The 25,941-nt window shown below is 40.3% G+C and overlaps 1 protein-coding gene across 14 annotated transcripts in view; it reads right to left on the minus strand.

Annotated features, from left to right (window-relative positions):
• Positions 1-1,842: 1,842 nt before the first annotated feature.
• The window catches only part of EMSY (EMSY transcriptional repressor, BRCA2 interacting), a 40,291-nt gene continuing 16,192 nt past the window's right edge, over positions 1,843-25,941 (minus strand). For 7 of the 14 annotated variants that reach the window (XM_061458118.1, XM_061458114.1, XM_061458105.1 and 4 more), the window contains 14 exons: positions 24,286-24,562; positions 21,795-22,079; positions 19,635-19,784; positions 17,994-18,167; positions 15,669-15,805; positions 14,037-14,210; positions 12,962-13,160; positions 11,549-11,713; positions 11,141-11,299; positions 9,162-9,221; positions 7,697-7,851; positions 6,437-7,000; positions 5,030-5,542; positions 1,843-3,553 (listed from right to left, as the gene is read on the minus strand). In XM_061458118.1, coding sequence (XP_061314102.1) covers positions 3,359-3,553; positions 5,030-5,542; positions 6,437-7,000; positions 7,697-7,851; positions 9,162-9,221; positions 11,141-11,299; positions 11,549-11,713; positions 12,962-13,160; positions 14,037-14,210; positions 15,669-15,805; positions 17,994-18,167; positions 19,635-19,784; positions 21,795-22,079; positions 24,286-24,562 — 3,207 coding nt within the window. In that variant the 3' untranslated portion in view covers positions 1,843-3,358. The remainder of the gene's footprint in view (positions 3,554-5,029; positions 5,543-6,436; positions 7,001-7,696; positions 7,852-9,161; positions 9,222-11,140; positions 11,300-11,548; positions 11,714-12,961; positions 13,161-14,036; positions 14,211-15,668; positions 15,806-17,993; positions 18,168-19,634; positions 19,785-21,794; positions 22,080-24,285; positions 24,563-25,941) is intronic. The other 7 variants (XM_061458116.1, XM_061458111.1, XM_061458112.1 and 4 more) reach the window with 6 other exon arrangements.

A 25,941-nucleotide genomic window follows, 5' to 3' on the forward strand; every position in this document is an offset into this window, starting at 1 on the left:
AAAGTAAGCATCCCAGGGGTAGGACAGGGAACAGGCAGCGCTGCCTGGAAAAGGGGGGAGATGGGCAAATGCTCCGAGTGTGTCTTCTTAGAGTTGTTCTCAAAAATCAAGGAATTAGGGGAAAGAAAATAACATCTTGACCCTGTGTTTTAGCTTATCCTGTGTAGTTTTTACTGCTAAAGGTATTTATATAGTGAAGGGCTGGAACAGACAAACTAAATCAGAGAATCTGCAAAAATCAAGCTCCATTTGGGATAGCAACGAGAAGAGTTTCAAGAATGCACTGATTACAAAAGTCCCTTCTCTAAATTCCTTATAGGACCCCTAAAGACCCCCACCATGTGCTACAGTTTTGCCAGTCTGAAAACAATTACATCTCATAGCAACAGAGAAAGCTTTCACCTTTTTAAAGGAGATTTGCTGCCTTCAAGGAACTGTCAAAACAGTTCACTGTACACGTTCATATCTTTGCTGTGAAGTCATCACTAAAGATGCAAACAAGTGTCTTGTATCATCCCTGGTGGTGCTCAAGGCCAGGCTGGACAGAGCCTTGGGTGCCATGGTTTAGTGTGAGGTGTCCCTGCCCATGGCAGGGGGGTTGGAACTGGATGATCTTAAGGTCCTTTCCAAGCCAAACCATTCTGTGATTCTATATAAAGCATCGGACTAAACTGAAACAGAATTCAACAATGTACATCATGCATTAGGAGTGTCAAAATCACCTTATGCCATTTCTTAGCATCCCCTTTTGCCTGGAGAACGTACACATTCACCTAATCCTGAACCTGTAATTTAAGGCAAAGTTTTGGGCAAAAGAGCTTAAGAAAAATCTTGCTCTACTTTATATCCTCATGGCCTTCCAGACATGTCAGACACACTCAAAACCATCATAGAATGGTTTCTGTTGGAAGGGACCTTAAAGCCCATCCAGTTCCAACCCCTGCCATGGGCAGGGACCCCTTCCACTAGAGCAGCTTGCTCCAAGCCCCTGTGTCCAACCTGCCCTTGAACACTGCCAGGGATGGGGCAGCCACAGCTTCTCTGGGCACCCTGTGCCAGCGCCTCAGCACCCTCACAGGGAAGAGCTTCTGCCTAAGAGCTCAGCTCAATCATGTTGTGCATTTGCAAAGCAGGATTCTCTTCTCCAGGCTGAACAACCCCATACGGTTGCTCATACACAGCAGGACCCCAGATGATAATGAAAGCTTGATGTAAGCCAGAAGAACTGTGTGTCATCTGTTCTGGGCTTCTCACAACTGTGTATGGAAAACTACAGCTGATGCCATAAGCTGGCATCTGCAAAGCACAACACTACCCAACCCTGCTGGCAGCAATATCCGAATTCAACTGCTTTTTGACATTCTGCAGCAGTGTGGAACTTGCAGGACTTTGGTCAGAATTTGGTCACCATTATTTGATTTAATCAAGGGTCAGAGCTTCAAAACAACTATCAACACCTAAACTGGCATACTGATAGAGTTATTCCTTTTTTACTATAGAAAGAGATATGCTAAGCTTCATTTTGTATGTTCCCTTCTATCCAGAGCACTAAGTGCTGCAGAAACCAAACCAATACTTACTCCAACATAAAGGTAACACAAAAGTAATTAGGATTGTAACCCACTATATTCTGGCATTTGCACATTACCAGCACGCTTCTCCACTATAACAAACCATGTTAATTTGGAACTAATGCTGATGGAAAAGAAAACAGAAAGGAGAAAAAAAGCGTATGAAAATCATAGGGACTTCGTTTAGAAACGACTGAAGTTAGATGAAAAAACAGCACCATCTAGGGGGTACTGCACGTTCTTACACAGCGGATACTCAGGACAAGTAAGATAAGTTGGTTTTGAGGTTTTGTATTTCTTAGTTTTGAGTTCTTCTAGTTGGAATTTAATCTTAGCTACAATATCAACAGTAAAATCACAGCTTAAAAAAAAGACTGACGCAAAAAAGCTGTATTAGACTTTGGATGAAATCTACTTACAGTAGTACTTCAGCACCAAAAAGTGGGCAGTTAGGCTCATAGATGTATATACAATTAAATGATATGTCAAAAGTCTTAAAATGCTTAGTTATTTATAATGAAATCTATACAAAACAGGTAAAAACGTGGGTTTTATATACATTTGGAGGGAAAAAAAAGTATTGTCTTCATTAGCAGACTGTATTAAAACTGGTTCTCTCCTCCCACCTGAACCCAAACCTTTCTCTGTGGCTTGTAACTATCACAAAAACCCAATGTATTGCTTCAACAAGCCGAGTCATAAGGCTAATTTCTGAAACCTAACACTGTATACTGATTTAAGCTTTTAAACTGCCAAAATATGGTCACTTTAAAAACAGCATGTAAGAGTAAAATACAGGTTTTTTACAAGCCTTGAAGCACATTTCACAGGTTCAACTTGGAAAGATGCTGAACCACATATCCCCGATTTTGAAAAACTGATTTGTAGCAAAATACATCCCCCCCCATACACACACCATGGTTTTTGTATCAGAATCAACAGACCTGCCTGTTTCACAGGAACTTCTTCAACAACTTGGCCTCACTTTAGATTTCACATTTCAATAAATAATCCAAAGATTAACCAGAGCAGATGGAGCATTTCGTGTGCTTACGGCACGAAGGAACGCCCCATACGCCGTCGTCATTCGACTTGTTGTAAAGCACTAGCAAATCCACTTTGCTACCAGTTAGTGATTTTGCTTACTTCCAAACATTCAGCAATGAGAATTTAAATCAATATAAAACTCTATTTTTAGGCTAACAAAAAAAAAAGAAACCAACCCCAAAAACCTTAACTCTAAGTGAGCACAAGTGCAAGAAAGCAAACCAATTCCAAAATTCCTGGGGCTTTTCCAGCACTGTCAGAGACACGTTTTCTCTCCCATGCTATTTAAAAATACAAATTTTTATTAAACATTCTTTTTTTCTCTTCTGATGGTGCTTTGCTCAACAGCTAACAAAAAAGAAAAAAACCACAGCAAAGTAACAAATCCCTTTTTACTGAAGGCTGTTTCAGTATCTGGGGCTTCAATAGCACGAGCTGTAGAATTCGCTGCAGATCTGCTTTTTAACAGGAGTACATTCCACTGTCACAGGTTTACTGAATCTCAGTGACTACATCATGGTTTTTCTTCCTTTTTTTTTTGTTTTTTGTTCTTTTCCTTTTTGGAAACAATTTGTAAGATGCAGCTTTTGCAATACCGTCTTGTTAAAACACACTGATGCTTCAAGGGTCCAATGAACAACTCTAATAGGCAAAGTGCTCTAAGACATCACAATACAAGGGCATCTTGGATACTCAAAAATCCCAAGATATTATAAAGTGCACTCCAGTGTCCCAATTCCTTAGGATTGTTCAGCAGAACTTCGAGAGGGGCTGGGCTCAGTGCCGTCCTCAGTGCTACTGTCCACATCTTGCTCCATCACTGTCTCCTCATCATCGAGGCGCTGACTGGTGAAGTTGTTGAGCTCCAGGAGCCCGCTGGGTTCCACTACCACATTGGAGCTGGAGTGACAAGGGATGGAATAGTGAGGGATGGCCTGAAAGAAAGAAAAGATTTCAGTTTTAACATGTGGGGTTTTGGCAGGTAAAGACATCTATGCAAGCGGTGGATATTTGGTTTCCAAGAGCAGTTTTCTCTAGCTAAGGCCCACTGCATGTTACATTAGCTAATGCTTCAAAGCACCCTTTCACCAGATTAGGTTGTAAAAGATAAGATTTGAATAATCTTACTCTTAGGGCATTCATCCTGGCTTTAGATCTTCACCAAAGCTCTGCAACAGCATAACCAACAGCTACACCAATGCTCACCATCCATCATTCCTCAAATGCAAAGCACAGATAATACTTTCCTTGGCCTTATCTTGCTCAGACAAGACATTCAAATGTAAGGACTAGCTATGGTTTCTGTATACAACACAACACAAGCTCTGGCCCTGCTGACAGCTGCAGCAACACAGACGCTGAGGAAGCACAACACATCTAAGCTATTTATTTCTACTTTGGCTTTCATGGGGTGTAAAAGCTAAATCTACAACTCTATACAACTAAAATCCTGAGCAGTATTTCACTGTAGAAACAGCTCGTAGCATGCCACAATGCTAAATAATACAGATTTCCAAAATACACAGATTTGAAGTAAAACAGAAATCTACCTTTGTCTATTTAGGGAAATGAGGCCTAAAAATGAGTACAAAAGCGATGATTTCTACAAAAGCCAAGTTCACTGCAATGAAGGTTTTACAAAGTAGCATGAAAACTTTGAACGCTCTGCACACAAATTTCCCACATTAGAGGCATTTCCACTGTAACACAAATATGAGACAGAATAAAACCATTTCAATCCACGCTGCCATTCCTGTGAACATCCAACTTGTCTATGACGATTCACATTATACCTCTACGAGCCCTCGGATGACTTAAATACTTGCTTGGTTGACATTCAGACCACGTATTCCATCATAAAACATCATATTTAAGGCAGCAGAAGCAATGAAAGTATCAATCATTAGTCAGGCAATGACTCAAAGCATCAGGCTGAAGATCAATAGCCATTTTATCTCAGAAGTGGCAAGAATGGCTTTAAGTTAACAAGTTTTCTTCTGAATCCAGATCTTATTTGGTAAACTTTCCAGGTAAGTAGAACCTCACTGTATTTTTAATGATAACATTTAACAGATGCTATAAAAACCTCTAGATCCATAACAAGTATTGAAGGTCACATTTTTAAGCATGTCAAATAAAAGTACTTTGTAAAATGAGACGAGCTTGGGTTGTTTTCTTAACAGAAAAGTAAGACACTGACCACACAGTGAATACAGGGATTGAGAAACTCAAGCTCCGTTTCAGAGCTACACACTGATGTAGCAACTATTACAAGCATGAAGAATAGAAAAAGAACCAAAAACTGCAGAAGGAAAACAAAAATAACCCAGCATCTTTCGGTTGTTATCATCACAGTAGATACGAGTTTGCTCTGCTCAACCTTTGCGTTATTTGCTCTGGCCCTCTCTTACCTGGATAACGATTTCTGACGAAGTCTCTTCAGCTTTCTTTTGTGATATATCCTGAATGTGTATAAACTGGTTTGTTGGAGGCATTCCTTGTGCATCGAGTTTCCTCTCTGTTACAGTGGGACCAACAGCAGGAGGACTTGAGCTGGATTCTGTACGCGTCTGTTGCTCGGGGATGGAAGTTGCCGTCATCCCCACTGCAGTGACCCTCGGCCCCTGGGTACAAGGTGACGACTCTCCTTCGCTAGCGAGTTTACTAGTGGACATGGCCTTGTCTGGGGGATCCACTACCGTCTGTTCTATGTCTGTATCAATCTGAGCTTCCACCATAGACACTCTCACAATATCTGTTACTGCTGTCTTCTCGGATGCCTGCATGGGAAATAGGTTGGTAACCGGCAACGCCAGTTTGGGCACAGAACTGCCACCTGCTACCTTTGAAACAGAAGGAGGCTGATGCCCCTCAAAAGTTATCTTTGGAACAGTGGATCCTTGCGTTATAATTGGATGCTGCACCTGAAAATCAAATTTTGGTTGTGCATGTTACAGCTAATTTAGATTTTTAAGTATTATCATCGAAAATAATCTAATCAATATTCCAAAGGACAGTATGGCACAAACAACATACTTGCTATTAGGAAGACAGTTGAAACTCAGTGTTTTAACAAAGGAATTAGCAATGATATGGTAACAGTTAATTGAAGCCTGGGGGGACAAAAAGCAGCTTTTTAGGCTGCCAGGTAAGGATTGTAGCAGTATAATACCACAGCAGCTTCGTTTTCCTTTGGGATTTACATCCCCATGTGTTTGTTAGCCCTCTTGGTTCACATGTATTCCTGAAAGGGCCAAGAAAAAATAACCACTTTTCTAGAGTTAAAATATGTGTTTTTATCCTCTACTTTTCTCAGTCTTTACATTTTCCCTTCCCAAAGAAAAACCAAATTACTCCTGTAAATGAAAGCCACTTCACGTCACTTCAGGAAGATGTAAACTACAAAGGAAGACGTACAATGGAGAGCCTTTGGAGACTGCAGTGTGTCCACCTTTATTTCCAGAGAAATAAAAAGTGCTACGGGAATGGAAATTTAACGTGTCAAGATCTTAAAAATTCAAAGGAAATAACTTAGGGACAAATTCCATGCACCAATGGTGGCAGAAATCCATCAAAACTGTCCAACAAAACACTTTTTGTGAGCTCTACGGATTTTTTGGTTTCCCCTAGAACATGTGCTTCTCTTTCCTAGTGTCAACCTTCTGATGGGGTCATTAACACCAGCGGAATGAGGAGTTCTCTCTCTTTGCCAGGACAAAAACACTGCTACAGCGACAGGGTTGGTGTTTTTTGGTGGGTTTGGTTTTTTTGCCTTGAACAGTGACGTGTATTTTTGCATGCTATCAATATTCCGTTACCTGGCTTGCTGGCTGTTTCTCTGAAGAGGCAGGTAGCTGCATTTGACTCTGGGGGGGCTGGGGTTGCACGTAGATTTTTTGTGCCGTTGGTGCCTGTTGCAGTTTGGGCAGTTGCTGTGTGGTTTTTACTGCCAGCACCTGTACTACAGTTTGCTGTGGCTGGGCCACTAAGGTAGGGAGTTGCCTTTCTTTGGCCATCATGTGGTGGGGGGGGTGCTGTGCATCTGGTTTGGTCTGTGCTTGCTCTTGCTGCAGGGGGGTTAGCTTTTGATGCCTTATAGAAAGCTGGGGCATTTGTGGGAGTTTGTGCTGGATGGGATCGGCCTGCAGGTGGATTGTCTGCTTCTGCTTAGTCTGGAAACACTGCAGGGTTTTCACTTGCAGTTGAGTCTGTTCCAGCTGTGGCTGACTCAGTTTTTGCTGGTTTTGTGTCTGCGATTGTGTCAGGGCAGATCTGTAAAACAGGCCAGTCTGAGGATCTAAGGTGTCCATCTCTTCCACTTCTCCTTCCTCAGTTCCAAGTTGTTCACTGTGTTTGGTAAATGCAGTGTGACTGCTTAAGGCCTGAAGAAGAAGTTAAGAGCAAGTTAGTAAAGAGAAATATAAGAATACATAAAAATCATGTTTAGTGTTTCAACTGGACTACTTGACCTTATTTTACCATTAGACCCCCAATTCATGTATAAAAAGATGCCCTTACATGGAGATTCTACAATTCAGAAGCAACTGATAGCCATTTTTATCATGTTAAAGTGTGGTACGTCTCTGCATAACTAATCCTCAGTGGAGATTATGAAGCCCTCACACGTGTCAGACTAAGGTTCAAAGCCCCTAATGTTGCATGCAGTTGGATATGAAACAAGAGAAACCTAAATCTCCCCTGTTTAAGTTTGATCCCATCACCCCTTGTCCTGTCACTACAGGTCCTGATGAAGAGTCCCTCTCCAGGATCCTTGTAGCCCCCTTCAGATCCTGGAAGCTGCTATGAGGTCTCCATGTAGCTTCTCTTCTCTAGGCTGAACAGCCCCAATGTCCACAGCCTGCTGACTTAATGGTCTCAGTCTCATTAACTGCTTCCCTTTTACCCCACAACCCTCACCATAAAAACAAGTAATATTAAAATGAAGTTATTAATTCACCCATCCACTTAGCATTTTCAGTGGCAGCAACATGACACATTCATTCAGAACAAGCCCAGATCTATATCATTCACACATGCTACTGCTGCTTATAGAGTGCTGGGAAAAGGAAGGGTACAACCTGCTGCATGATATGGGTAATTGCGCCCGTGGAAGATGCAGGGATAGATTTCACCACAACAGAAGTCTGCGTTGCTGTCTGCGACTGAGCCACATGCTGCAGGAGAGTCCTCTGGGGCTGAGATGACTGTTGGTGGGGCTGGGACCGATGGCTGACTGAAAGTAAAGAGGTCAGTGGCACTTCTCCAGAGCTAACTGCTGTAACTTCAATGATTTGCTTTGCATTTAAGCTTCAACTGAAAGCATATGAGTGAAATAAGGATCTGAGCATGAAAACCATCTTTCATTGTATCCTAGCTTCAGCCTTCAAGTGTAGATCTATTCTGAGAAGCATCATAAAGCAGCAACTCTGAGGCTTTGCTTTTGTCTGTTACCTAAGTGCCCACATTCGATCCGAACCTTTGGCCTCCCTCTCCTAGCACACTGACTTTGCAAGCAGAATGCATACTTGATTTTTCAGTTGGGTTCTTTATACAGCACCAGCATAACTGTAGAGAGCACGAGTTATTCTGTGGTTCGTATGCTGCTAAAAGCACCTGCGCAATTGACTGCGATAAAGAACAGCAAGCCTTGCTCACTGGATTTCTATCACTGATAAACTGCAAGAAAGACTCTCCAGAGCACAGGCTGAATTGGAATGATTAGCAATTGGGAAATATTTGGATCTTGTGAAAGTCAGTGAGGCTTGTCACAAATCACAGACCAAAAAACTGAGACCTTGCCATGGGTCTATGGCACCTTTTAGAACAGATCATAGAACCACAGAATTGTTTGGGTTGGAAAGGACCCTAAGCTCATCCAGTTCCAGCCCCCTGCCGTGGGCAGGGACACCTCACACTAAACCATGGCACCCAAGGCTCTGTCCAGCCCGGCCTTGAACACTGCCAGGGATGGAGCATTCACAGCTTCCCTGGGCAACCCATTCCAGTGCCTCAGCACCCTCACAGTAAAGAACTTCTTCCTCCTTATATCCAACCTAAACTTCCCCTGTTCCAGTTTGAACCCAGCATGAGTTACGGAGCTGTGGTGATGGCTCTGTAGTTAAATAGTGGATTGACAGAGAAGTGATCTTCTGCTGAGGAAAAAACCAACCCAACACCACAACATGGATATTGATAATTGATATTACAGTCACTGATAAGACATGAATCCAAATACTTGATGCCTGTCCATACTAGTATGGAGATATTTGCTTTAAGTTTTTAGTGACAAAATAGTAACTGCAGGAGAACAAGCAAAGTTTAAATTCAATTGTAACACACTTAAAGTTAAAAAGCTTCCAGTGACCTTTCTGGAAATTAGAAGAAAGGTCATATTTTGAATTAAGATGGTAATTTTACTATGCCACTCCCTAAAGGAGGTGGATTAGATCAGCACCGGCCTGCATGCTGTGCCAGATCAGTTACGGATATCCCCCAACAGCTCCTGCACAATTAAAACCTTCATTTAAAAGTAAAGTTTCTAACCTATATGGTTGTGTAGATACTCTTCCGAATGTGAACCAATACAGTGTTGTCTTCCTGAGTCTGTAGACAGAAAACGGTGACACTAAGATGTGGGAAGTGCTTCCTTCATCTCACAAGGAAGCACATGCTGAATCCCAGCTCCCATAGAGATTAAAGGGTGCCTCATCCTTCAGTTGAGGTGCATGCAGATTTCATGACAGATTATAGACTGTTGGCTATCTTACTACTCAACCTTTAGCAGAAAATACGGCTACATGGATTACTGAATCCTTAGAAGCACGAATTAAAGCAAAGAGAAACACTGAGTTACCTGCAGCGTGCACAGAAACTGGGGGAAGAGACAAAATTAAGAGCAAACCAACCAGTTTTATGGTGTAGAAGAAACTGCTGCAAGTCAAATCACAGCAGCCTGAGTTTCTTTAGTAGCATCCTGTAGATCAAGTCAAGGTTTATAAAAATCCCAGTATTGAAAGGAGTAACCACAGCTCCAGGCAATTCTCAGCTTCTGTACTTTGTACAGCTTCTAAGCTGCAGAAAAGGACTCAAGTCTACACGGACACCAAATGTCATTTCCATCCTCCCTGCAAAGGGCCCTATTTTACACCAGCAGCAAAAACTGGAACCTTGAACAGCAGCTCAGTGCACAGTATCTGCGTCAGGGAAGGTAACTGTTAACTGGAGATTGCTTTAACACTCCTTATTGTCCTTTTCAGTTTGTTTTAAATGAGATCCCAGGGAGCACAACCCAAACATTGAAAACTGAAGATAGAGTAAGTGTTATTTAGAAGAATAACAATAACATCCTCTCACGCTCCAATTTCACACAAATTTAGACCATACAAGGGATGGAAACGAGCGGAGGAGGCAAACAAAGAGTGTAAATATCAGACTAGACATTTACCACAAAACCCCTGGAATTACGGATCTGTACTTATGCAATTTAACACTATCAAGTTTTATTGCTCTCTGCCAGTGTGCATATTCTACACACTTTTACTTTCATTTTCCAAATAAAGTAAGGCAAACAATAACACGGACTTAAGAAATGAAAATGGAAAACAGGAAGTTTAACCCTCTCATCTATGTATGGGAAGTGGCTCACCTCATGTTCTGGGGTAGCAGGGAACAACAGAGCCAAGAGTCAAGTTAAGAGCTGAATCTCACCTGTAATTTCAACTTCAATAGTTACTTGCTTAAAGAGTGCAAATTTATCAGTTCAAAGTCTTCTGGCAAATAATGGAATCAGAGACTGGTTTGGGTTGGAAGGGACCTTAAAGCTCATCCAGTCCCAACCCCTGCCACGGGCAGGGACCCCTTCCACTAGAGCAGCTTGCTCCAAGCCCCTGTGTCCAACCTGGCCTTGAACACTGCCAGGGATGGGGCAGCCACAGCTTCTCTGGGCACCCTGTGCCAGCGCCTCAGCACCCTCACAGGGAAGAGCTTCTGCCTGAGATCTAACCTAAACCTCCCATTTCAGTTTGACCCCATTATCCTTTGTCCTATCTTCACAATGAAGAAACTGGGGACTACATTAGCATGCTAAATGCACACTTGTCTGAAAAACTCACTTAGTCATGGTAAGCAAGTAACAATTTGCAAGCATGGGTTAAACTAACCCAAAGCCTGACTCCTTGATATGTACGGAAAACAGCATACAGTTACTGTAACTGCATTTTCTACTTTTTCCTTACTAGGCATTTTCCTTAAGGACAAGTGGGACAGCCTCTCCTCTCCATCTGATCATGGGACACAACTGGGATATCCTTAACTGAAACAACCTTTTGTTTCAGTTAGAAGCATTCTCCACAATATCCCTGAGCAGATGCAAGCTCAGTCCCCTGCACAGGGTCTCAAAAGTGGAAGAAAAGACTCATGTCCCCTACAGCAAATCACAGCAAAAATGAAACTCATTGTAAGAAAACTCCCAAATTAAGTGCCCACACTTCAACTGCAAACCCACCACCACCTTAGTCACTTACCAGTTGTGATATATTCAGCAACTAATTCCGACTCTACTACAGCAATTGAAGGGCTTTCTGGAGAATGCCTCTTTTCTTGGGACATCTGGATTGGGACAGCCATTTGGCTCAAGTCAATGGTAGGCTGCCTTGGCTTCGATTCTATCTTTTCCTTCACTGCTTTGGAAGAAAACATATAATAAACCTCCAATATACAAACCCCCATAAATAAACCTCCAATATAAATGTCAAATCTCAATTAAATAGATGGTGAACGTTATACTAGATTCAAACTGTTACAGGATAAGAAGAAAGGAATCAAGCTGATTCAAGATAGGTGCTTTTCAATTACAAAACCTATTACAAACTGCTGCTTAAACAAGTAATAAGCTTTGGAGTTATCCTAAACAACCACATGGGTTTTCACACCTGTGGTCTGCTGAAGTTCCAGTAATGCTTTTATTGTGGAAGTAGCTGACTGAGATTCACTGGATACATCCTGGTAGATGATTGTAGGGCTTGTGTCCACAGCAATTTCATGTTCCGACCAATCTTGACTTCTTGAAGCAATCACATGGACAACAGGCTGAGAATCTGTTTGTGAAAGAACAAAGGCATGTCAAGTCATCACAGAATCATTTTAGATTGGAGGTCTCCTGTCCAGCGTCTTGATATGAAGTAGGGCTATAGGTCAAAATTAGACCAAGTTACTCATTATCCATAGGAGTTTGAACACTGTCAAGGATGCATACACTCATTATGCAACACTTTAGCTTATTACAATTGACTTGAAGTAAAATACTGCTCATGTTATGAACAAAAAAGAAAAGAGATCCTATATCCTTATTGTTTGTAAAAGCTTTGCCTTGAACAACCAAAGTTCAGCAGGTTTCTTTGTACATTGAATTTGCCTTGGATTGAACTCTTACACAGACCGTTTTAACATTCAGGTAATGGACAAGTATTCAGTATTCTGAATTAACAGCTCCTCAATTTTGATAAGTTTGTTCAATCTTCAATTTTTCTCTTTAATTTACTTAAAATAGCATTATAGACCAATATCACAGAATTATACAGAAAAGCTGACTGAAAGGCATTTAAGTACACACATTTCACAGAGACATTTGCTTTTAGCTGATGCAGTGATACACCCTATGGTCACTCCCGAGCAAAGGCTGGGTGTTATTTATGTCCTATTATTTATGCTTCTCTATCACACAAAGAGCTACATCTGTACTATGGCTTGCAGCTACGGCAGCATCCCCGCCATGATTGCATGTCTGATACATGTCATGATGCACATATATGTGCCTATAAAAGGACCACAGTTTATGTTGGTTCACATGACAGCTTTCAGTCATTAAGTGGAGAGATGCTTCCATACACTTAGGAAAGAGGTGGCTGCCAAAACCCAAACCATAACCTCTACACTGCCTGTTTCTGGGAGACTCCCCAGAAAGAGGGAACAGGCTGCAGGTCACAAGCATTGTAACAGCCCTGCAAGACACCATTATCTTCACTTTTCACATATGAAAGGGAGGCATTTAGTAAGTAGCTTGTAAGAGGCAAATAAAGCCATAAGGGAAATGACACCCACTGGTAACAGACTGAGTGAAAACCTATGTTAAAAGGAGACAGGGTGAGGAATTACCTTAGATTTCCACCTTCATTTAAAAATTAAATATGGATGTTTAAATTCCACCTAGGCTAGTGGAAGGTGTCCCTGCCTATAGCAGAGGGTTGGTACTAATGTCTTTAAGGTCCCTTCCAACCCAAACCACTCACTATATGAAAGTAGCTAGGATGCTTGGGAGGCAGTCCATTAGTGACACTAATACACACCTTGGGAGCTCTGGGAGGACTCTGTAGAGGAAGAGCTGCTCTCAGTGTAGGTTTGTGGTTCTTCTTTTACTTCTGGGAGAGAGGAGTTTCCTGTCTCTGCCACCCTTGATGCCTGTTGTAACGTTTCTGTCACCAACTGCCTAGTTTGTTCGCTCACCACTGTTGCTTGAAACGTCACTGGCTTTGGTTTTATGAGAACCTAATCAGAAAGACAAGCTTTGTGTACGGTAACAGCACTCAAGAAAACAGATCTGAGCAATCACAGTATGTACAAGACCTACGTAATATTACCTAATTTACTGAAAGAGTCGACCTGTAAATTCAGCAGCTCTGATTATTAAGCCACAAAGCCCAAATAAATGGCAATGCACAAGAACTTACTTCTCATTCAGTATTTTGGAGTACTTAACACAATAAACCACCAAGCAGGTGGATACAACTACGGCGTGACAGGAGAAAGCTACACAAGTGAGCTGGAACATGCATTGCACTAGTAAGGACAAGCACCTCTTCTGCAGCCCACAGTAAAGAGAGTCTTGAACAACCAAGACACGCAAAGTATTATAACTGATAAAAGTTTAGTTCTTTTAAATACTAAGTGCAACCAGAGAACAAGCTGAAACTGAAAGCATCCAGAAATAAGGCAGATTCCCTACATACAGCCCCAGCAATGACACAGGGTTGCAGGGTAAACCTGAACATATATTAAATAGAAAATAACTTCAATAAAACCTCAGCTTTTATGGATGATCTACGTCCAGACTCTGTGTCTTTATTTCTCACCATCTAGCCATTAGCTGTAAGTCTTAAACAGGCACCTAGAGCCATGACCTGACAGTTTCAGCTACGTAGAAGTCTTAGTAACTCCTTCTGGCTTGCTCTAGGCCTCCAGAAAAAGCTAACAAATGCAAAAGCTATGCTCAAGTATCAAGGCCACCTCATTACACCCCTAAATCTCATTCCCCATAGACACATATTAATCCTGTAACATTATGTGGCAACACAATGAAAAAGTATTTACTTCCCATTAAATTTTAGGGGTACATTTCAAGACAGAAATGGGTCCTCACTGTACCTGCGTTTTCCCTTGCTGACCATAAACAATTTTAGTTGGGATGATTTTGGTGGCTGGCTGGACCGTGGACCCTATTCCTTTTGGCTGTGTAACAATCATTTTTGTGATGGGTCTTGTGGCAGTGATGATAGCAGGTTTTGCTCCTGCTGGCACTGCCTGAATAGTTTTTTCCCCCTGTAGAGAAGTCAAAGTTTACAGGTTAACTTAGTGAAATTCTTCAGAGAGACCCACTGCTCTAAGAAATACAGTTATGGGTGAGTGTGTGCACCATGACATCAACCTGCTGCTGCCTATATATATAAATAACCTTACACCTTTGAATGGAAAAAGCTACCAAAATCCCCTTTTCCATTACTTTACCTTTTGAGCAGCTCTGAAGGGGTGAACAAAAAGTGGTAACTAAAAGACATTGACAAGTGTTTTGAAGTCGCTTCAAAGAATTCAACCTAAGTTGGAACTTCCCTCAAATCCTTGTCAAATAAACCCCTTACTTCTATTAACACTAACTTTGTTAAGACATCTACAAAACTTGAATTGAGATTCTGAAAAGAAGTTCTTTAAATATAGATCTTTGTCTTATTGTCATGGACTTTATTTTCCAGCTAAAAAGTTCATTTAAAAGATAGATTTACAGCTGTTTCACAGGAAACATTTGGCTTTAGAATAGTGCTGACTATGAGTAGGCTCCTGATAGCTTAAGAGCAGCAAAGACATCGAGCATGCTTGGTTTTAGCTCTGCACAGTAACAACCCAGATGAGGAACAACATTAGTTGCCAGTTCTCCCACTATTCCTTCAAATTCCCATCAGGTAGCTGGAAATGCCAAGAACCATACTTGTTCCAGCAATACCAGCGCATTGTGAGGGTTCTTACTGTGTAACATCACAAGGTTTCCACTTGTGTGAAAACACAGCTTTAAGTTTTGTAAATAGGGAAGTTTAAAGTCTTCTAAAAGAATCCCAAAAGGTTTAAAAGAACCCTCTCTATTCAGCTCTGCTACAAGGAGACTAAAAAATTGCATGATTAATGCATTAAGCCTCACATTTCTACCTAGGAGCATAAAGCACATTCATCATCTTTATTTACTAACATAGGTAAACCCAGTTGAAGCTGGAAACTTGATTTTGTTCTTAGTATACACCAGGTTATCAAATATATCATTTAACAGTACATAATACTCAGGTACAGAGTGTTAAACACCACAGAAATTGAAAGGTGGTACTGTGAAGGGACAGTTTATTTCTGCTCTTTACATCCCAAATACAAACGATTGGAGATGCAAGTTTATAACACAGAGGACCATGGTTCTCACTAGAGCACAAACAGGGTAAGATTCTAGTGATTTTCTTCCACTTAATCCTTTCAGCATTACAAAACCTTTTAACCATGGAAAAAGGGCAAATTTGAGAAAGTTGTTTTCCTTTAGGAACATTTCCAGTTTGCTTTAAGCATCTTTCAGATCCTGCAAAACATACTTGCTTTCCAAACATCCTTGACATCAAGGCATGCTGTATCTGGTAAAGAGCTCATGCACAGTTTGCTTTTAATAAGGACTTTAGCAGAATGAATGCAGCAGCCACCACACAGCCTGTCACTTAGCTATCAATCTGAGACTTGAAACTCTTAACTTACCCCAGCATTCAATAGCGTTGTGACAACATTTTTGCCTGGAAGCCCTTGAATTGTAGTTCCTTTGCCAGTAGTCTTTTGCACAACGATCACGTTGGGCTTGGATGTCATTGGAATTGTAGTGATTTTGGTCGTAGTTCCTAAAGTTTTGTGGGGATAAAAACCAACGCTCAATTTATCACATATACATTTCCTCCCACTGTAGGGGTTGATGAGTTATATAGGAATCGTATTTAAATCTGACAGCACAACAAAAAAAGGGCATTATCTGAAAAGGGAATTTATGTCACCCAACTCAATATATAAAGATGAGATACCCACTCTACAAGTCCTTCACCTACAGTAAAAACAGGCATGCCCAGGACAGAGTAATTCATTCTGCATAAGGACAGTCAGCCCCTTCTCACAAATTACAGAGCAAACTAACATGTCTAACTTCTCAAAGGCTAGAGTTAGGAGGGGGGATAAGGACACCACTAATACTCAACTCAAGGTCCTATTTGCACAGACAAATATTCTTCTACAGATAACCTCTGTAGAAGAATCTACGTACCAAGAACGTATCTTGTAGTCAAGAGAGATACCAGCTCTTTCTGGCACTGAACTGCTGTAATACAAGTGATAAGTAGCGGATTGAAAGAAGGAAAAAGAAGAAAAATATGCTATTGGTTTACAATCAATTCTTAAAAGCTGAATTTAGAAGTGGGGGGATTTTGGTTTTGAAGAGCTGTGTTGGCTGCTTCTGTGCCTCTCCCAGTATTTCATTAGTTCCATTCCCTGTATCAGGTTTTTATTTACCTGCAGTGCAGGTAATTTGGTCAGCTCTCCTACAAGGGTACCTACACTGATATGCAAGACATTGGTGTTATCAAACTGCCATTTCAGTATCTATTCAAACAGCTTCTCATCCACACTTTCCACTTCCTCCTTCAAGAAAGTACCACTCGCTTATAGCAGAGCTGCAAACCCAATGTCTCCCTTCACTATCTCCCACCCATTAGTCATGCCTGTAGGTACTTCACTACGTATTTCAGATTAATAATGCTACTAATTCTGGGAAAAGGAAGATATGCTGAGATGAGATTATGATTTACTTCATTCTAGTGACTTCAGAGGTATCTAAAGACTGCTCCTTTAGCAAAAAAATAACTCCAAAGCAAAAGAAAGATAAAAAAAACCCAACACTCCCCACCCCCTCAAAACCAACCACAAAGCAACAACAAAAAGGCATTCTTTTAAAACTGGTAATGGCTTAGAACAATCATTATTATCCTTATCTGGACCCATTAGGGGTTTCCCTGCATTAGCTGCTGGTTAGGAGAATACTACTTGCATTTGTGTTTAAACTCACTAGTAGATCTAGAAATCTTCTTAGTAACTCATCACAGCCTCAACAGGCTAAAAAAGTCACTTGTTCCCAAAGAAGCTACTGCATCAGCCCTAAATATCATTGTACAGGAATCGACACCTGAAAAACTGATGTTCCTCTACCAGTCTACACCCCAGAGTGGGTTTACTGGACACCTTCTAGTGACAGGAGCTGGCTGCTGTCATGTCTTTGCTAAATGCCAACAATAGGATCTTCGAGTAATTTAAAGATACTACTAGACAGGATGAACAGACCCAGCAGATCTTGCTGTATATGTGTAGCTTGATAGGAAATTCAGCATTAGGTCTGCTTTAACTCTGCTGATGTTCAAGACAGATACTAAGAAATTGTGACTGATGCAGGTGTGCTTACTCCTGGTCCTAAAGAGATCCTATGTTTAGAGGTTATACTCACAGAGAGCATCAAGGCTGGCCATCAGACTAACACAGATAAGCAGCAGGGTCTGAATGAGGCTGGGAGTTTTAAGTTAGAACAGGCTGACACTGATAGAAGATCAAGGTGAGGTGAAGACTGCACAGCAGAATTTAACATACACAGGTCACTTTTATTCTACCTCTTTGGATGTGCAGCGGAGTAGAAAAGGGCAGAATCCAGATTATAAAATGCTTTAAACTGGGGCAAGCATGCTTTCTGCCTAATAACAGAAGGCAATATAATAGTTCCCCTTCCCCACATTTCCCTTTTCCTCCCAGGCTTCCCTCACATTAGATGTTTACTTCTTAAACACAAAAAATACTGCAATCTTTAAGAACACTTCACCTCTGTAACTTCTACCCATTACCTTCTTCATCCTCAGCTATTTGTCTTCTGAACTAACTTCTTCTCCAGTAAAGGTCCTAATAATTATTTAAGCAAATAACTCACAGAAAAGCCCTGAACAATAAGAGCAAGTCTAAAGGTACTGTTGAAGTAAGCCTTAATATCAAAGTATGACCTACCAGAAACAATATTACTGCTGATAATCTTCCCTCCCAGCGTAGCCAGTGATTTTGGCACTACAGTAATGATGCTGCCACTTGTAGTTTTCACATAAGTAGCAGCCCCTGGAGTTCCAGCCATCCGAGCCCCTATCGAGGGGCTAACTGCTGGCCGTGTATATGTTGCTTGAGTTCCTGTTTTGAAGAGAGAACAAGGAAGATCACCGTTAGAACATGATGATGATAGAACACGATCTACTAGTATTTGTGGAAAAGTTAGTCAGTCTGCGGCAAAGTAAATTAGCTGAGAGACAAAAAAGCATCAGATTTTATTCAAAGAAACCCCACACTGCAATTTATAACTAGTCTTTACCGTTCTAGTATTTTTTAAACCTATTTTTTCCCAAACGTTCCACGACTGCTATATTTTAATTCACATCCTTATGCCTAAGATTTCAGCTTGCAGCAGGCGTTTAGATTCTGCCTGTATGTTTGCCACTTGCTCCCTTAGGTGCTCAAGAGTTTGGTATCTGATGACAGTACCAGAACTGATCCCTCCCTCTTTTCAAAGACACCTTTACTCTCATTTCTCCTATATGACAAATCCGTTTTATAAAGAGCACCACCAGTAACTGGTCTAAATATCACTCTAGAAGAAACTTATTATTTACAATGATAATGCAGTTATATAGATTTAACCTTTAGCAGTACAAAAGAAACCTCCTGACATGTTACAAATGCTGGGTTTTCAGACCTACTCCTTCTCAGAAGGAAAACAGAAATGGGTTCATATAGAAAACTTGCTCAGAATAAAACAAGTCAACAACTACAAGAAGACTAATTCCATTCTGCTTGTACTACTGCAGGTAGTGCACTATAGACCTTGATGGCTAAAGTTCACAGAACAAACTGGTTTGTTACAACAAGAAAGCCATCTGCTCAAATGGAACGGAGCACAGTACAGTTTTACCAGCAAAATGAACTGCAAAGCTGCTGTGTTTTTCATGCACTTAAATGTTTTTGTGAAGTACCTCAAAAGTTTAAATGGAAAAGCATTAGTTACTATTCTCAACCCATGCTAAAAGATCAGGAAGGTAGTTTTCTGAAAACAGGATAAAGTCACTTTTCAAGCTGTCCTCATACAAGTCTGCATTATTTCTGACCTTTAATCAGTAAGAAAACACAAATACAATTAGATCTACATTAAAAACACTGGGAGTTTCAAATTCAATTTACTGGCCTTTTTATAAGGTCACTGCAGGTCTATGAGCAAGTCACCTGTCTGTTAAAGTCCATCTATGTAAAGCAGCAATGATGCTGTCTGCTTGAGGTACGTAAAAAATACAAATCAACTACATAAAGTGCTACACAAGTGCAAAGTATCAGCGTAAGTCACAAGAAAACTTCCTTTAAAACAAACCCAGTGGGGAAGGAACGATCATGTTTTTGTGTACTAATTCAAAAGTATCCTAAAAGGAATAAAAGAGCCTTCAGTGCAAAAATCCTACTCTAGAATAAATCCTAACAGGATTGTGAATGTGCTGTTGTGCTCCCTGTTTACAACAGAAAAGAGCTTTATCTTTTATTTACTCTAATAAACCATGTCTGACGACCTGTATGCCTGGGTTAACCCTCCCTTCCCTTCTCAGAGCCATAACTTACCAGTGGGAGTAGTGACCAGTTTAGTTGTCATGACAGTCCCATTACTGCTAACCACCATAATAGGTGAATTGCTACTGCTGGGCAAGGTCGCTGTAACTGGTTTGGGAAGGATTTTACTGGGCTGCACCTGCTGAGTGATTATTTTAACACCTAGGAAAGGAGAAAGGTCACTGTTAAAATACAGGCACGAAAAGTTACTTTCTGAAATGCTTTCTCAGACCAAGCCCAAGAGGGCAAGAAGCCTCACAAGGCTTTTATTCTGAGCCCACGTATTCTTGATGCTGAAAGAAAATACTTATTTTGTTTGGGTTGGGGCTTTTTTTGCTTGGTTTTTGTTTTGCAAATAAAAAATCATCTTTATCTTTCAATCTTTCAGGTGCCTGTTTCAATTTCTACCTACTCCCACAGAAGTGCAGGATTCCATTCCATTAATGATTTGCTGTAATGATTTTAACCTTTTCTGATCCATGATTCAATAACATAGAATGTTTCCCAGGAAACAACAGGTTACAACCAATACTGAAATGGCTCATATACAATGAACCATCTAAAAGTGGAATGATTCTTCATCAGTTTAGTCTAAATTTTAATGTTTCTTAAGAAGCCTAGCTCAATTTCATCCCTTTGGCTAAACTAATACAAGCTTTCTGCACAGAGTATTAGTGGGCGTAAGGAAGCAACTGTGACACTGGTTAGGGAAGACTGCTTTAAGTAAACTGCTCTCTCTCCTCTTATCTACCTGTAATGTTGAAGACACAAGGGAATTGGGCTGAAACAAGCTATGAGCAGATTCAGCAAGAACAAAGGATGAGGACACTTTAATACAGCAAGGATCCTGCTCCCTCTCTTTCCATTTGTGCAGTGTGGAATGGGACCTCTGCAAGATTCACTTCTCAGTTGCAAACAGGAGATTCACACCATCTGTTCAAAAGTATATCTGAGGATACTTGCAACTTACAGTCTGTTCCATGATAAGGGAAACGTACTGCATTGTGCTGGTTAAATGCCATGAAACACCCAGCCTGAATTGATCCAATCTAAATGTAGGCACTACGTTAGTGCACAAATATTTCCAGGTGAATGTTTTTGTCCACTCAGGATGTGAAACATCTTCCTGAGATGTTTTCTTCTTTCTACATTGACTATAAAAGCAAGATGGAGCAAGCTAGCTCCAAACTTAAATAATGAAGTTAGGAAAGAGAAATTGAAGCCTTTGTGGCATCCAGACACAAAACTGGATAAAAACCAAAGTCTCTGTGAAAACTGATTCACACCTTCCAGAAAGAATCAGACAGTATTTCTGAAGAGACTTAAAAAGCAGACTGAACCTAAACCCATGGTAGAAGGCAAGGAATGAAGTTCCTATTGATCAAATACTGTTCACTCACTGGAGGTCTCTTATCTGTCTTCATTAGTAGATATTTTTCCTTAGGCAACAGTCCTAGGACCATTCCAAAAGGAAGTTTATCAAAGGACAGGAGCAGGGCTGTTTATATTTCATTCGGTGGTGTATTTTAATTCTCTGATCTAAATAGTATGAATATAAAGTAATAATTTAACTAACATGAATAAGATTAATATAAAATATGGACATAAAAATACTTTGCACTTTTATAGCACTTTCATAGCACTTCTTTTAGAATAAGGTAACTTTGCAAGCACTATTTCTTACTGCATCTTATGGAGATAAGAACTGTATTCTACAGCAGAGATAGAAAGATGACAAGACTTGCCCAAAGTCAACTGAATGAAACAATACTACAAAAAGAATGCAGTCCAACTTCCAGTCTTAGATCTAATTGTATGTGTTTTGACAAAGTACCTCAAAAGTAGGTTTTGATTTCTGGATCCCCCGAAAAAAAAAACAGTTAAAAGATGGATTAACTTATTTTTTCACTTGATAAATTGAGCTCTTGGATCTTCACAAAATTGGCATCTTCCAGGTTGCTATTGTGTTAGTTTTGAAGATATTTACATATATTTGACCTCTAAAGGTAAAACATTTATCCCTAAAACATGGTCTGCAATATCTGTACCAAACATCATGTACCCAAGTAATCACAGCTCCCCATGCACATTTTGGGACAGAATTCTGCCCTCTCCCAGGCCGTGGTTAGACTTCATCAATCAGTGATATGACCCAAGACTAACTCCAACTACCTGATTCCTGTTTGATCTGAATGGTGGGCTTGATGCCAGGTGGCAACTGAGATTGCTGTGGCTGCTGCTGAGCTGCAGAGGACTGCACCAGTTGTTGCTGCTGTTGCTGCTGCTGCTGCTGCTGTTGTTGCTGTTGCTGGGCCTGTTGTATTTGTTGCAGCTGCTGTTTGGGGGACTGCTGATGCTGTTTGGGAAACTGTGCTAAGATCTGTGTTGGGTTCCCAACCAGACCTTTTGGGGAAGGTAGCCTGGTAGAGGCAACTTTAATTGCTGACGTAGACACACCTGTGAAAGAGTAAATGGTTTAAGACCAGACAGTGCAACACAAATATTACAATTTTGAAAATCATTTTGCATTTCGTTTCCTAGTGAAAAATGCATAGATACACAAGGGAAGAAAGCTCCCACATAGGAGACATTCTCTAATCAGAGACAACGGAGCTTTATACAGATTTGCAATGTGGCAGCAGAGTAGCAGCTAATGGAATGACCACGATGCCAGTTTACCTCCTGCACCTTTTCTAGTGCAATTAATTCACAAACATTTTCAAAGTCTGATATTTTAGGTTTCAAGAAATTCAAGTATTTATAGTGAAAATCATGGCTACAAAAAGTGAGGGATATGAGGATGTCAAACATCAAACCCATCAACATTAGAAGGGAGTTATCTCCTAGTGAATACAGTATTGGTTTAAAAAAATCAAGTACTTTTATATAATTTAGAAAACTATGGAACACATTTTTGCGCTGATAGGTTAGATGATCTTACAAGTAACAAAATGATTAAAACAAGTTTGCAGTAAGATGGAAAGATGAAGTTCCCAAATAAATACTACTTAATACTTCTGTCATTCCCTTACATAGCTGTCATAACATTTCCAGCAAAATCTGGTTTCATCTATAACTCTAAACTGCACATCCATAAGCACCAGCAAACACAAAGTCCATGTCTCATAAAGGCAGTTTTAAACCAAGTCCCAGTTGTACCGGAACATACAAAGAAAATCATTCGTATTTTGCTACCCTTACAGATGGCAGTGACAATGATAGAAATCATAATAAAAAGTAATTCTGGCAATCTAAATAACCCTTCTCTCACTGCATCATCTAAGATGGTTTCCCCATTTACTTGGTCATTTGTTTTCATTTATGAATAGAACTTCCTTCGCATTTGGAGTGATTACTATTTTACGTCACAGAACGTTTCACTAGCACCTTCTGCAATGACACTGATAGTCTTGAAAAACAAACAGCTGTTCAAGAGATAATGCATCTCCTGTGTTTTAGAAGTAAAATCTCTCCTGTGACCAAACCTAACTAAAAATCCACAGTTCAAATGATACAAAATTCTGCTGTAAGCCCTTGTGTTCTATAGGTTACTAACTTGGGTGTTATTGTAATGACAGGACAAGACGAAAACTTAAACAGGGGAAGTTTAGATTGGCAGTGCTTGGGTTAAGGGCTGGACTTGATGATCTTAAAGGTGTTTTCCAACCTGGTTGATTTTATGATTCGATAAGGAAGAAGTTCCTTACCATGAGGGCAGTGAGGCCCCGGCACAGGTGGCCCAGAGAAGTGATAAATGCTCCATCCCTGACAGTGTTCAAGGCCAGGTTGGACAGAGCCTTGAGCAACATGGTCTAGGTTGAGGCAGCCCTGCCCATGGCAGGAGGGCTGGAACTAGATGATCTTAAGGTCCTTTCCAACCCAAACCATTCTATCATTGTGTGATCTTCAGGATCTGATTAACAGCAGCACTATGAAAGGCAAAATACCTCCTCAGCCTTGGCATGGTTGCCCAATATTTTGTGGAATGAAACAAGAATGGAAAATACAGACAAGGAAAAATTGCAATGTGACACCTGTCATTGGCAGGCACAGTTATCTGTCAAGGGCTGCTCGCTAAGGCACTTTCATTCATCCAGAGCTTCTCTTCCAAATGTTACCTAGTGGCTGTGGAGTTGAAACAGTCATGCTAGTACATACTTGGAGCTGGAAATCAGAAACCTAGGAATTTTAATCCAGGCCCAATCAGGTCTTAAACTGAAGGACATGAAAACTGACATGCTGATAAAATACACAGATAAAAAGGTGTAAACACCTCTCTACTTTTCAGAATTGTCATTGAGATTAATTACCACAAGAAATATTCTAAAGACCGAGCATGTCAAGCATAGGTTCTATTTATTTGATGTTAACTTTGCATACCTTTGTAAATGAGGCTTTAAGAGAAGCAATCATCTTTAAATAATAGGAACATCCATATTCCATGCATCAAATAGTTTTGAAAGCGAGGCATTTTGAGGGTGTAGTGTTTTACTGCTGCAAGTGAAATCTTTTCAAGACCAAAAGCTATTTCTTTCACATCTCCTGTGCTTTACGCATCATATGTAAACAAACAAGTGCATCTCCCCTATGCTATTCTCAAAACAAAGAGTCCAAATTCACCACTGAAAGAGCATCTTTTATAAGCATAATGTTATTGCCATACCTTGTGCTACTGTTGACATAACCACTGATGGTGTTGATGATACTACAGCAGTCACAGCAATAGTATTTGCAGTACAGGAAGGAGTGGAACAGCTGCTGCTGGTGCTGCTGCTACTGACCAAAGAGGACTGAGAAGCAGTTATGACCACTGGCTGCTTCTGAGTAGTTGAGGCAATGACTGACGTTGGGACAAGTTTCGTGACTGCTGCATAGTTGTGGGACTTTGAAAGGATGTTGGGTACAAAAGTTGAGCTTGGAGAGGTGGTCACTATGATCACCTGAAAGAAGAAAAAGAACAAGAAATTCATTTGTTCTTTGCTTTTATCTAAAAGCATAAAATTGCAGTAATGCATCTGTCTGTGTATTTAGTTTTAGGGATACATGCTTATTAAGACTGTTTAAGACTCATCATCTCATTTGCTGGCAACAAAAACACTCAATTAGTTTGAAGAAATAGTGATAAACATTTCCTTAAAATTAGAAAGGTCTGGGTTTGAGAAAAACAATTACTATCTAATTAAAGCAGAATTATCTCATGTCTGAAGGCAAACAGACAGGAATGAACCGCTTGGCTTCATTAAACTGGCCCAGGAAGCCTGAAAAATCATTTTAAATGGAACTAAAGGCATTTCCAACAAGTTTGAAACACCATTCTCCCAAACCTTGCACATACATCAAGAAATGGCAGTGAGAGAATAGATGATTCCTTTTTTCTCTTCAGCAATGAACAAGCAGTTGCCGAGTCAGTAATGGGGAACATTTTTGATGCACAAAGCTGTAAACAGTATTTCTTCAATGCAAAAGACGTGATTTAGGTTTGAAACAATTTCTGCTTTAATTTGTGCTCTCAATAACAAGAAATCCTTTCTTATCTTCTGAAAGCCACTTCTCTAAAGAGAATAAACATTACCCCTGGTGCGAGTTACAATTACACCACCATTAATCTGATCTGACACAGGGAAAATACAGAATTCATTATAACACTGGAAGAGGTCTGTTCTTACACAACTGACCTAGAAAGCTAGCATTTCTTATGTGTTGAACATGGGGACTGTTAATGTAAAGAGATTCCTCTTATTCTGCTTGTATGTACCTCCTTTTACTTGCACACAATTAAAACGGAAACACACAGCACAGAAATGCAATGTATTTTCATGTTACCATGCAAGAATATTGAGTTGTTTTAATTATGCAATTGTCCACATAATTTCATTTATTAAAACCTTGAAAATTAAAACTTATTAATGTACCAAAAGCAGACAGAAAAAGCTATAGAAGGAGCAAAGAAAACCTGGGTCAGCTCAAACCAAAAAGTCTTATACTACAACCTGAGGAATAGTGAAACCTGATACAGAAAAGAAATAGCATGATAATGGCATCAGAAACAGACTTAAGTGAGAGATCAAGCAGTAAGAGATTAAGAGTTTATAAAATAAAATAAAGATAACCACATGGATGGAATAAAAGCAGCAAATTTCACCCCAATGACTGCCTCTGCCTCTCCTTTTGCCCCAGTGCTTGATTTTTGTGATCCCCGCTACTTAGCTAAGCCTTTAATATCTTGATCTGAGGAAAACCAAAGACTTACTACACAAGCTTGTCCACAACTGACCAATGCCTGAAGAACATCTGCTGCTCTAACACTTTATTGCATTCT

The sequence above is a fragment of the Pezoporus flaviventris genome, unplaced genomic scaffold, assembly GCF_033815535.1.
Source record: "Pezoporus flaviventris isolate CSIRO_AGI_PZ_B2104156 unplaced genomic scaffold, CSIRO_AGI_Pfla_v1 ptg000025l, whole genome shotgun sequence".
Classification (NCBI taxonomy): Eukaryota; Metazoa; Chordata; class Aves; order Psittaciformes; family Psittacidae; genus Pezoporus; species Pezoporus flaviventris.